This window comes from Ornithodoros turicata, unplaced genomic scaffold (assembly GCF_037126465.1).
Source record: "Ornithodoros turicata isolate Travis unplaced genomic scaffold, ASM3712646v1 Chromosome36, whole genome shotgun sequence".
In the NCBI taxonomy this organism is placed as follows: domain Eukaryota; kingdom Metazoa; phylum Arthropoda; class Arachnida; order Ixodida; family Argasidae; genus Ornithodoros; species Ornithodoros turicata.
In genome coordinates, this window is record NW_026999366.1 from 1,420,562 (window position 1) to 1,433,331 (window position 12,770).

The 12,770-nt window shown below is 48.2% G+C and overlaps 1 protein-coding gene across 1 annotated transcript in view; it reads left to right on the top strand.

Moving 5' to 3' along the window:
- Window positions 1-9,353: 9,353 nt before the first annotated feature.
- LOC135373940 (uncharacterized) overlaps window positions 9,354-12,770 on the top strand; it is a 57,194-nt gene continuing 53,777 nt past the window's right edge. The window contains exon 1 of the mRNA XM_064606981.1: window positions 9,354-9,472. Coding sequence (XP_064463051.1) covers window positions 9,430-9,472 — 43 coding nt within the window. The 5' untranslated portion in view covers window positions 9,354-9,429. The remainder of the gene's footprint in view (window positions 9,473-12,770) is intronic.

Here is a 12,770-nt window from a genome sequence, read left to right on the forward strand (position 1 = left end):
TCTTTCAGGTCGGTCCAGGACGCACGATCCACCCTGCAGTAGTTCTGACATTGCCCGCCTGATACCGCTACGAAATGAGGCACTAAAAAATCAGCTAAACATAGGGGAGCGTTATCAGCTAAGGGTAAAAAATTGATGAGGCATTAGCTAAAATATCAGTAAAGATATCAGCTAAAATGTCAGATAAAATATCAGCTAAGTATCAGCCAGGATATCAATTAAAAAGCAGCTAAATATCAGCTAAGATATCAGTTAAAATATCAGCTGAGATATCAGTTAACATATCAGCTAAAGCTCCTTCGTGCCCGAAGGGGTCTCTAAGATAATCTTATCTCTAAGGTAAGATAAGATGTGTGAAGTCGGTCCAAGACGTAAGATCCCTCTGCGGTAACTGTGATATTGCCCACCTGATACGACTACGAAGTGAGGTAGTGACAAATCAGCTATATATACGGTAACATAGCTAAATGTTATCAGCTAAAATATCAGCTAAAATATCATCTACGATATCAGCTAAGACTGCTGCGTGCGAAGGGGGCTCTAAGATAAATCTCGACACAGTTCTCTGTGAAGTCGGTCCAGGACGCACGATCCCACCTGCAGTTGTTGTGACATTGCTCATCTGATACGACTACGAAGTGAGACAGTAACAGATAAGCTACATATAGGGTAATATAGATAAACATTATGAGCTAAGATATCAGTTAAAACATTAGCTAAAATATCAGCTACGATATGAGCTAAGACTCCTGCGTGCGAAGGGGGCTCCAAGATGAATGGTCGGTCCAGGACGCAGGATCCCCCCAGCGGTAGTTGTGACATTGCCCACCTGATACCACTACGAAGTGAGGCAGTACCTATTCAGCTAAACATAGGGTAGCATTAGCAGCTAAGGGTAAACGTTATCGTTTAAAACGTCATCACGTCAAACGTTATCGTAAACGTTATCGTTAAACGACGACACCGGCAAAATTGGGTAACTGCAACTGATGAGAAGCAGCAGCGGCCATTCTCGGCCAGGGCTGGGCGAGGCGGGAGGGTGCGGTCAGCCTGCTCTGAAGTGGTGGCTCGGTGCACCCAGGGGGGGAAACAGAGGGGACGGTGGCACAGGAGAGCGAGGGGGCGTCCTAACCCTCTTGCTCTGGGATTTGGGTAGTCCAAGAGGTAGGACTACCCACCACAGAAATCATACGAGCATCCCTCAGTAGTCTTCATTGGGAAGGTCCCTGTACCACGGTAACCGCCAGGATTATTGGCTGGAAGTGCGGATTTGCGGCGATTAACCATATGCCGTTTACTTTTCCCATGAGGGTTTTGGTATCTGTGTAATGTGTTTGTGTTCTGGCTTTAGGCCTTTGTGTACTCTTTCCATAAACGTTTACTGAAGGCTGCAACGAACTGTCTGGCGCACAACTGAACCGATCTAAGAGCGATACCCTCTACATTAATGCGCAACCCTCCCGCGTTGCCACCTATTGCGTACCCTCAAAAACTCTAGTTCCTCGGTGTTGTCTTCGATGGTAGTGGGGTATCTCGTGTAAAGTGGCCTACAGTGCTTAAACGTTCCTCCACTATTCTCCGTGAACTCAAGTCGGTAGACCTGCCCCTCACTATCCGTGCCCGCTTACTGACCTCATGGTGCTACAGCCGTCGGTGGTTCCTCGCCGCTGTATGTCTGCCACCTGCAGTCATTCGAGCCGCCATAACTCGCAACGCATTCCGTTTCCTGTGGGCTGGTTCAGTTGAATGGGTCAGGAGGTCACAGCTGTATTTCACGGGTGATCGGGGTGGTTTTGGTGTGCGGTTATCACGGAGCGATGCCTGGCGCTGGAGACCCGTGCTTTCTTTGAGACACTTCACAGTTCTGATGATCCAGCGTGGGCTGTGGTGCACTATTTCCTCGGTCATGCCGTCACCGTTCACCGATATCACTGACAGCCGTCCGAGAGCAGAAGTTCCTTCCCCCTTTTTACAGCTTGCATAGCTGCCGTCACAGGTGTATGCGAGATGTCCCCGAACGCTGACGTCTCTCTTTGGGAAGCCAGGGATTTCTACGCCGCACTCATGCAGGTGCTGCTGGTTTCCTCCCTACCTGGTGCCGTGGGTGATTCTTACGGACGCTCGTCGGGAGAGTCTCCAGTAGAAGCTGGCTCATGGTGTTCTGCCGCTCAGTGAACGTTTACACCGCTTCCATATCTGTCGCACGGATCACTGTACGTCTTGTGGCACCTCGGAGTCGTCGGAGCACTGCTTCCTTCAGTGTCAGATGCCGCTGCTCCTTTGGCGGATGTTTTTGATCTCCCAAGAGTCGAACGGGCCATTGTAAGGTACATGGAACCGTTGCCGGTTGCGGCAAGGGATCTGAAACATTTGGCATGTATGATTGCGGAAAGAAATTTCCGAATTCGGATATCCCGGTGCCGGTTAGCCTTCGGTGGCTCCGACGGAGTTTAGGTCTGTTTCATGCAGTTCGCACTGGAATACGGGCGCCGGTCACCAGGGAACACGCAGTGCTCGGCCCAGTCGAGTGCTCCCGTCGCTGGCTTTGCTCCACTCGGATCTTCCGCAATGACCAGGGTGAGTGGCACATTCTGTTCTATAGCCAGTTTCCTAGACCTGTACTGTCCTCTGTTGTGACTCCCCCGTAAATCATTGATTGTTTGCATGGTATGGCCCGTACAAAGAGCAATCTCTCTTATACCCCTGTCACACGGGCATTTTCGATCCTGCTCGACCGAACCTGCTTGAACCCAATGCAGATCGGATGGTGCTACACGGCCGCTTCCAAGCAGGATCGAACTTTGATCCTGCTTGACTCAGGACAGTTCCCATAACAGGATTGAGAATTTCAAGACGGCTCGACGGCCGCCATTTGCATCCCCGACCCCGGTGAACTGTCATAACTTAAGACGGACATGCGCGCGAAGCTACAAATGATGCTTACATCGGTATACGATAAAACCACTAATATCGCTGTTATATAGGAAACGCGAAATTAATGAGTTCCGTTTATTCATTTGCCTATATTATCGACACCGTCAACCATTCAATGCGCATTGAAAGTGGCCGTGTAGCAGCGTCAAAACTCGAGCGTGCTCGGGAAGTTCGATGCAGATCGGATTCGAGAAGGATCGAAATGCCCGTGTGACAGGAGCATTAGAAGCGTTCTTATCCTGCCTTTCAGCACAGTTCGCTTCTAGTGTTCCTGTTTGTGTAAAGGAGCCTACCTCCATAGGTAGCTCTACTGCTTGATGACAATACAATTCTTTCCGTTTATTTCCAGTCACTGTCTTCAGCCGTCTTAGGCTTTCAGGAGCAGGCTGAGGTCGTACCGCGCCACCTTTGCTCCCGCGTCTGGTATTTCGGCACTGCATTCTAGCCCGCAATGCCGACTGCGCGAAGGGTCAACAGCATGCTCTTCCAATACTTTTGGAACGGTCTTCCAGAACGTGTGCAAACTGTGCTCATGGTGTGGGCGACGGAGATGGGTGGCTGGCGATTCCCGGATGTGCGGCTCTTCTGTGTCGCGCTGGCTCTTGCCTCTCTTTTTGCTATCCTGCGGGATGACACCCACATGTCATACGACCTCGCCATCTTCTTCCTCCGCACGTCTATCCGGGATTTCGGACGCTTATATGACCACACTCCGCCTCACATCGAGAGGCTCATGACCTTCTACAAGGTTGTGAAGAAATTTGCGCTTCGCCTCCGCTCACAGCTACCGGGCACGGTCTTCACCACCTGGTATGCGCGGCAGCTCTACGACACCAATTGGGAGGTCAGCTTCCTGGTACAGAGCACCCAAGCGCAGGCGAATTGGCGTTGTGTGTCCTTACCCCTGATCGAGTCCGCAAGGGTGGGCGTTCTGTAGCTGCTTTCGCACGAGGTGCTGCCTGTGAGAAAGAGGCTTCGCCGCTTAGGATTGTCCCGGACGGATACGTGTGCCATATGCGGCGCCGTAGAAACCCATCGCTGTGTGTTTTACGATTGCGTCAACGCAGCAGCCCTGTGGCGAAGAATGGATGCACTCTGTGGGCTCCCCGGCGTTTGCTTCCACACGGTTCGTTTTCTTGATCCGCTTCCGGTGCCGAAGCGGAAGCAGGCCGCATTCATCGTCTTGGTAACCGAGCTGTGCTACCATCTGTGGTGTGCGCGAACACAGTGCGTGTACGGTGCCCAGCCCGCGAGCCTTGTGAGCTTGATGATGACTGCCCGCGTTACCCTCAAGTCTCGACAACAGGTAGAACTTCGGACGCTCAGCAGAGACTCCTTTCGCCAGCCCTGGAGGAGCCACTGCGACCTGTTTGTTCTTGCCAACGGTAACATTGAGGGTAAGCTGTGATCCCGCCACCACACAGCGCCGTGGTCATGTTTCCGTTGAGTAGGACCCAAACGGTGGTAATTAGTTTTCTGTGCACTTCTTTTGTCTATATTACTGCCTTTGTATATGGATTATCTTTCCATGTAGTTGTGTAGTTGTGTTCCATGTAGTTATGTAACTCTGTGTAGTTGTGCACGTTTTAGGCGAGTGCGTCCACTCAGTTCATAGGTTCTTTGGTTTGCATTCTCACAGCGTTTGTTGAATAGCTTGAGTGATTGTTTTGTTTGTTGACGCATATAAACACACATTTACTCTTTCCAAGTATGGGACAGTTATAAAGTCGCATAGGAAGAAGTACAGAGAATGTCCCTCCGTAGAAACGGGCACTCGCAAGGTGCTGCTGGAGGTGAGCAAGGAGGTCCCATATTTCATCCCCGCTCGTGGGTTCCACGATATGCGCCTGTACTCAGGCATGCGGAAGCTTTGCCGTCCTTGCAGCCAAGAAGAACACTTTGCTTCCAAATACGCGACACCGAGGTGTAACCGATGCGGTGGCTATGGCTACCGAGCTCTTGCGAGGAACGCTGCCGGAAAATGCGGAGCTGATCACTGGAATACCCGCAGTCGTGTGACTACATGTGCCAGTGTCGCCAACGACCACGCCGAGCCAGTGGAAGATGTTCCTATAGTGATATAACTTCGCAGGGCCTTGAGCAAGACGAAGCGTCAGGGATCGAAGGTGCATCAAAAGAAGTAGCCTCTGCGACCTCTGAAGGAAGGAAGGAAGAGATTGGCCATTGCCCAAGGAAGAGGAAGCCATTGGCAGCGACGCCTCTTCTGAAGCACTAGGGGAATCCTAACGGTGCCTCTGGGACACCAGGTCGGTCAAGACAGTGATGACTTTCACACTTGTCTGGCAATTGATGATGACGGAATAGTTGACGAGGTGCCAGGTATGTCGGCGGCGTCTGATGAAGACGATGTTGTCCTGCCCAAACGCGCCTACTCGTCGAGTGGGTCATAGGAGTCAGCTGCGCTTTCGCAGAAAAATTGATGGAAGACCGACGTCTCCAAGAAGTCCCATCACAAACGGAAGCTCAGACAGGTCACCAAGCGTCCTGAGGAACCCCGCCTCCCCTTGACTCTTGGTCACGAAAATAGTGACGTTTAATGTAAGAGGCTTGCACCAACACAGGAAGCACTACTGGTTCTACTTCAAGAAACACATTTTAGCAGCTGCCCAGAGGCTGGAGATTTTTTAGAATAGGGTTGGCGTCACGTCAATTTTGTTTTCACCGCGGTTTCGCCGATCTGTTCGCGGGCACTCTTTGGACTATGAGGGAAGAATTGTCTCAGTGGACGTGTGTGTGCGGGGACGGGATCAACGTATATCGTATCAGTGTATGCACCGAAGCACAACCATGAGACCATTGATTTTTTTTTCAGATGCGCTGACCCCTACATTTGAAGAAAAATGTTTCTTCTACTGACCGACCTTTTTTGTTTGTTTATTTATTTTTTGTACGGTGCCAGCTGCGAGTTAAAGTTTGTGACTGTAGCGCCAGTGCCTTACCGCAGCAAAATAGGGCGCTTTCACATATTACATGCAAACATTCCACCACTTCGGTTTTCGTTTTCAGCAGACGGCCACGAGAGTACAATACAGCAAAATATCAGGTAAATATTAAATGTGTTTATTACTTGTCTTGCGTTTTCACCTGCTTGAAAGGTTTTTCCTGAAAGGTTTTTCACCTGAAACGGTTATCTCACACCTTTCTCTTACAACCGTGTACGGTGAGCGCAAGCTCGCTTTAATGTAGCAAAATTAATGTCCATGAACCGGTTAAACCGGGACCGAAAAAAGTAACGGCTCCAATCCCTGTAAATGTTCCAACCGCTGACCGATTCTTTCTGTCTGTGTGTGTGCGGGGTGGAGGGTGTTCCCCCTTAGACGAACCCGAACCGAACCGATATGCCTGAACCGGTACAAGCTGATAATTTCGGTACAGCGGAGCTAAACCCGAGCCAAACCACTATGCCTCAACCCGAACCGGACCGAAAAAAATACCGGTTCCGATCCCTGATTCCTGCACGACCAGATGACATTCTGAAACAGCAATTAGAAGTTCGTTCCGTTATTTCAAGTACTTGAGAGTGCCTTTGGGATTACGGAATGCCGCTCAGACATTCCAATGCTTCGTAGACTAAGTCGCACGGGATGTTCCATATTGCTTCTAATACATCGATCAACTGCTGATGGCCAATTTGGATGAGGAGCAACACACACAAACAAACGCTTCCCCCACTACGGTATCGTTGTCAAGCATGCGTTAGATCACGCGTTCAACACCTGATCACCAGACGGTGCTGCTGGCCAAGCATGAAATCTGACTCTCGTCCCAGGCAGCAGACAATATTGGGCACATAACCACTGGGTGTTGGCAGTACCCGTTTTCCCACGAGTTTCACCGTATTGGTTCAAACCTGGCAACATGGGACCCACATTACCAAGTTTGAACCAGCAATTGGGAAAATGCCGCCAGTATGGGCTCCATGTTGCCGAGTTTGAACCAATATGGGAAAATGCCCCCATATTGCCCATGTGCACCCCATATGGAATAAAAATTCAGAAAATGGGATGTACCCCAAATGGTACTTGTACCAAATGCGCAGGCAGCACGGCAAGATCGGAAGTTCAAGCGTGTGAAATGCGCAAGTCAATTCGTTGTTACATCCATGAAGTTCCCGCACATGATACACATTGTTCCAGTCAACATACCTGGCAATCCCACTGTAACATGCACTGTAACTTAACTGGCACACTTGCAATCCCAACGAATGTCTCTGACGGATGCTTGCCATTGGTAGTTCCTCGGACTGCCTGGATCATCGAGCAAGACGGCCACGGCACCTATTCTTTGTTTTTAGGACGAGGCAGTCTTTTTTTAAAGCGATGCAAGGTGGATCAATCAAAATATCTTCAGAGAAAGAAAAGAAAAGATGAGAAAAATTTTATTACAGTTAGTGGTGGATATTACATCGGATAATGCGTTCTTATTACTACTCATCTTTGGCATTATCACGGAAAACTCACGCAACATGGGCTTGGCCAATGTAGGCAGCCAATATTGGTCCAATAGGGGGCCTGGTTGCACTTTTCATGTTGCACCAATATTGGCGGCCCATATGGGACCTGTATTGGCCAACCTGTCAGACCACATTGGTGCAATATTAGGCCAATATTGGAGTGCTGCCTGAGGTCTGTCCTTGGTGCTCTGACGTCATTGAACAGCTCCAGTCGTTTCTTCTTCTGTACGCATGCCTGAAAGAGGGCAGTTCTTTCGGCGGGTAAACGTTGAATCTCCTTGTGCTCATATCGATTGTGACTGTTTTCCAAGTGCAAGAAGATTGCTCCCAACACATTGTTCGAACTTCGAGTGGCATGATTCGCGAACTCCACCTCGGAAGCCCCCCCCCCCCCCCGTTTTGTGCCTGGAATCAGCCACATAGAGAATCATCCAATCAAAAATAAATAATACGAGATTGTTGCATAAAGGCTCCTGCGCAGCAAAAAGAAAAATGTGTGTTCGAATCCTACAGCTTACCATCCTACTCAGTGACTTCCTTCTTTCATCCTGAATTTCTTAGGCACTTGAGGCTTTGTATGTATTTGCCCCTTCTATGTGTTCCAGCCTCAGAATATCAATTGCCATCATACACAGTCCAAGTGAAGATGGCTTGGGATGACAGAATTTGCCAAAAATTGAGTATTACAAGCTTTTAAAGCTTAATGCTTTTAATGCTTTTTAAAGTTAAAAATTAAAAGTTTTAACATTACATTTTCATGCTTCATCCTTTGCATATAAACTCCCAAAAGACAAATGGTGTATAGCCCTTCTATTGAACATATGGACGTCTACAGACAATCACGATGGAAATTGGTTTTCTGAGGCCGGAACACCGAAGCTGCCAGCTGGCCCCGCAGCTGTGTAACCTTTCAGTGACTTCCTACTTTCTTCGTCTATAGCCAACCTGCACCAAATAGCTAAACGGAAGAAAAAGAAACGAAAAATTGCCGTCTAAATGGAGTCAATACGAGCTCCACTCCTCGTCTATATCCTGCATGGGCATTTTTCATAGAAAGTGTATTGAACGACAATTTTTTTTTCCTTAAGGGATAGGCCAGCCCATTTTTCCTCGTCGCCATGCCAGAAAGAACACAGTCGGGATCAGGAAGAAATAGAACAAAAATAATTTTTACAAGAAAAGAGACGTCTAGTCACCCTATTCAAATGTGTCTCAAATTAAGACTTCTCTGTGACGGCTTCTATTATGTAGGTTCGCCCATGTTTGCAACGAGAAGGTCACCGGCATACGAAACGTCACAAGCGAGTTATTGTCCTTCTTGCCCCATCGGCACAGGTGGAGATGGGCCATGAGCTCACATCAGATGAGAAGGGGACCCAGAAGTGTTTCTCTGGCCTTCTTCGAAAAACTTGGAAGGAAAATCCTACCTGATCTCTCAGTCCTGTCGTAAGCGCGCACGACTCTCACAAACTTTCACAAGCGCGCACTGTCTTTGCCGTGTTACACCTTTACAGCTGCGAGCTCGGAGGCCGTATAGAGCATGCTCGGATGGAGACGTCGTGTTGAGGGAAGTGTCCTCCACAAACAACGAAGCCATGTACTTGAAGCGAGGTATGGAACGACAGGTGCACCTCACAAAACCACGTATCTCATAGGATATGGGAGGTTAGGATACTGTTTGAAGGGATAGGACACTGTACGGTGAAGCGCTATCACCACCACCACCACCACCACACTGTACGGTGTTTTCCGAAGGCGTTGTTTCAGATCGTGCAACTTTTCCTCTGCAAAATTCCGTAGCAGATATTATGATTGTGGTGCATTGTGAATAAAATGCCTATGAATAACACTAAATAGTTGGCACACTATAGTCTTAGTTGCGCATGTGCCATAGAAATCCAATCATCATTATCATTATTATTATGATTGTCGGTACGAGCGCGTGTGGAACATTGCATACGCTGACTGAGCAGTACAGTACACCTGTTACGTGGGCGCTCGACAAAGGCAGTTCTTTTAAAATGAAGCAAGTCATCCTCGCTCTCGTATCGCTCTGCTTCTTCGGTGAGTTCTATGAAAGCTTTTCAATGTCCATAATTTTTTAATGTACTGGTGTTGCATCTTCACCTACATCTGCAGTCGCGAAATGTTCCTCTTACATAGAAGGGTTCCTCCTGTGTGAGTTTGCCCCCTCATGAGATGAAAATAACGCGTTTACTTCCTGATGATTAAGTCTGCATTCCATGTACCAACTGGCGCTACTGTGCAGAAACCCTGTGTTGTGTGAATTCTTAGCGTGTACCAAGTGTATCCGGGCAAAGTGAATCCTAGTAGATCGTTAGTATAGAACCGTTTCATGTACGTCTGTGTAGCACCATATGATTCACTTGAGACAGCCTTGCTAAGCCTAATGGATGTTGAAGATACCCCCTGTTAAAGGTATAAAAGCGTTAGTGGGTAAGACTAGGCTATGTTCGTGAATTTCATCGGGCGGGGGCGCTAGGCGGTTTTGGCATCAATTCGTGCGCCCGATCGTCGTTACCTCCTGAGTAAGATTTGCAGATCGTCTTGAAGAAAGCCCCAATAAGCCCACCGTGGACGTTCATTGAGTCCTCATCTCCATTGTTATTTCGTCTTCTTTCACTTCAAAGTATACGTCTCCTTGCCCACCAAGTGTTGGCTGAAGGTAGAATCTACGTTGCCTAATGTTTAGCAAAGCTGAATGTATAATTATAACACTGGATCAACGTTGTTTCAACTGTTTCTAGTGAATCAATAAGTAGCAAATATCTACGTTGATTGTGCAATCTACATTCAACACATTCTCGACGTTTGACAGAATTTAGAACTAAGTTACTGAATAATTTCAGGCTGTGCTTGCAGACCTCCTGAATGTCTCAAACCAAAAGCTTAGGAAACCTTTATCCGTTTATGTTTACAAATCAAGCGTGCTACCATTCCCGCTTGAGTTGTAACATACTGAAACGTGGGTATAACTTCCCCCTGGAGCTTTCTGCCATAATCGAGAGTGTCATATTCATCCATTCTAATTCCTAAGAGACGTAGACGAGGCCGCTTATCGGCGCCACGAGCTTCACTGTCCCACCAGACTCCCATCTGGCAACCTGGATCTCTTCGTCGTTTGGTAATCCTAGAGTTTCTGTTCTAAGGCCCTCGGTACAGGGACAGTTGCACAATCCAGTAAGACACGCATCCAGTCTTCCATCACAGACACACATGCTTTACGATGCCGTGCTGTGACCGCTGGCCTTCTCTTTTGTTTGTTGCAATGGCTGTCGTCAACTCGAAACTTTCACAACACGAACACGTACGCTCTTCTATGAACAATCTGAGCCTCTCCTATTTGCTCTAGCTGAGGCTTTTATCCGGACATTTGTCATTGCGTTTTGCGAACACTTCGAGGATCGGGCCTGTCATGTACCTGTTCGCCTTTGTGACTTTTACAGCGCCAACTGTTGATAGCAGGCACACCAGAGATCTCTCGATCGTCCGTGGAATGCGAGTATCACGTGACCCCTTCCCGGTTAATCCAAGTATTCGAAACTGGTCGTATGACGGGAATTCGCACTGACCTTGTCAGCGCCAGCGCAACTGACATCAACAAGCGACACAGCCAGCCGCAGTGTCATAAGCGTCAAAAGAGACTTCCTGTCACGAACACTAGCAAATCGGTGTCCGCGCTCCGGTATTGGTCCGCAGTCATCATGTGTAATCTGTGTAATCCTCAGTTACATAAACCTTCATCACCCAAAATGTGGCGCTGGTCTCCCTCCCAAACGGAAGAAAACTTCCTGCTGTGCTTCTGGGGACATCCTTTCCCGGCCATTTGGATCTCCGTGGAGGACTGACATTTTTCCGACAAACATCCACCACATCTCCGAGTGGCCATGGTTTGGACTTCCCACAAATATCCGTCGTTTCCCTCACAGGAAGATACACGGAGATCCTGGAGAAGTTGTAAGGGCTTACTTGCGTTCGTGCTATTTTCGTGCCCTGTATTTTCTCATTATTATTGATACTGTTTATTGAGCTGTTGCGTAAGTAGACAGACAGTTTTTTTATGCCTTTTTGGTTCAGCTTCTGCCACTGCATCTTTCTTTCTCACCTGGTCCTCTTTGTTTCTGCAGAGTATTTCTGTTAGGGACATTGCGCGTGAAGCTTTAAAAGCAAAAAGAGGTCTCAGAACCATGAACTTAGGAAGCCAGTGGCATACCTTTCCAAAATAAAACATACTCTGTATATTGATTGTCTCGCGAACTTCCACCAATTCTAGGGTACCGTTTGCCTGTGAGTCAAGCTAAAAGGTGAGGTGTTTAATTTTAATGCGATTGCGTATACCAGCAACACTGGACTGAAGAACTGCTTGGTGTATTAACTCACTCTAACGATAACGTCTGTATTTCTTACTGCGTTCGATTTGAGACATTTAGCTGGTTCAGCGAAAGCCAAACTCACGACGCGACAAACCTTACCATGCTCGCTGCAACATCCCGTCAGGGACCATATCTGGACAATTCTTCGAACGCCCGTTACGGTACATCCGCAGGATGTACAATTAAGGGCGTCCATTCACGTAGCTCCCAGAGATGTCTATCTGATATACATTTCAGTGCATATACTTTCGGATCTATTTCGAACGTTCGAAGGAGATAGTGTTCTGTTTGGGCTATGGAAAACGCTAACAACCTCAACTGCCATTTCTCCCTCCCTTTTTGTTGTCGGAAATGGCTCTGGCCCCGATGCCCGCCATTGCTGTGCTACGATTATTATGAAGGCAGATTCATTTGTGTAACAAACACAGACACACACAGAAAACGGATCCTGGAATGGTCCACAAAGACAAAAGCCGAACAGAATTTCCAACAAGAAGCGAACTAGCACACGAACTAGTTTTCGTCGTTCACACTTCTCTCCCAAGGGTAACGGCTATACGCGGGGGATCTGGCAGAGAACGACTCTTTAGCGGTTTTGCTTAGCACAGACTATGCGACTGTCGCTTGCCGTGGAAATGAGAGCAAGCAACACAATTTATTGAATCTGCGACGTGGTTGTGGGCATGCACCCTGACCATTTAACAGCCGCCCTCTTTTAGCAAGAGAAGGCGGAGGAATAGCTTACTTGCGAAGCTCTGACATAGCGCGGGACCCGCCCGAAAAGTTTGCTCACGTGTGTACCTCCACCACGACGCGGAAAGGAGAGCACTGCATTCCCTCAACGATGGCCTGTAACGCATTCTAACGCGTGGCCCTAAGCGCTTCACGACAACCGTCACCGGGTGACATGAAGTTAACACTAAACACGCGAGCGGCACCGGCTTTCAAGTAAAAAATCATATGCTGTT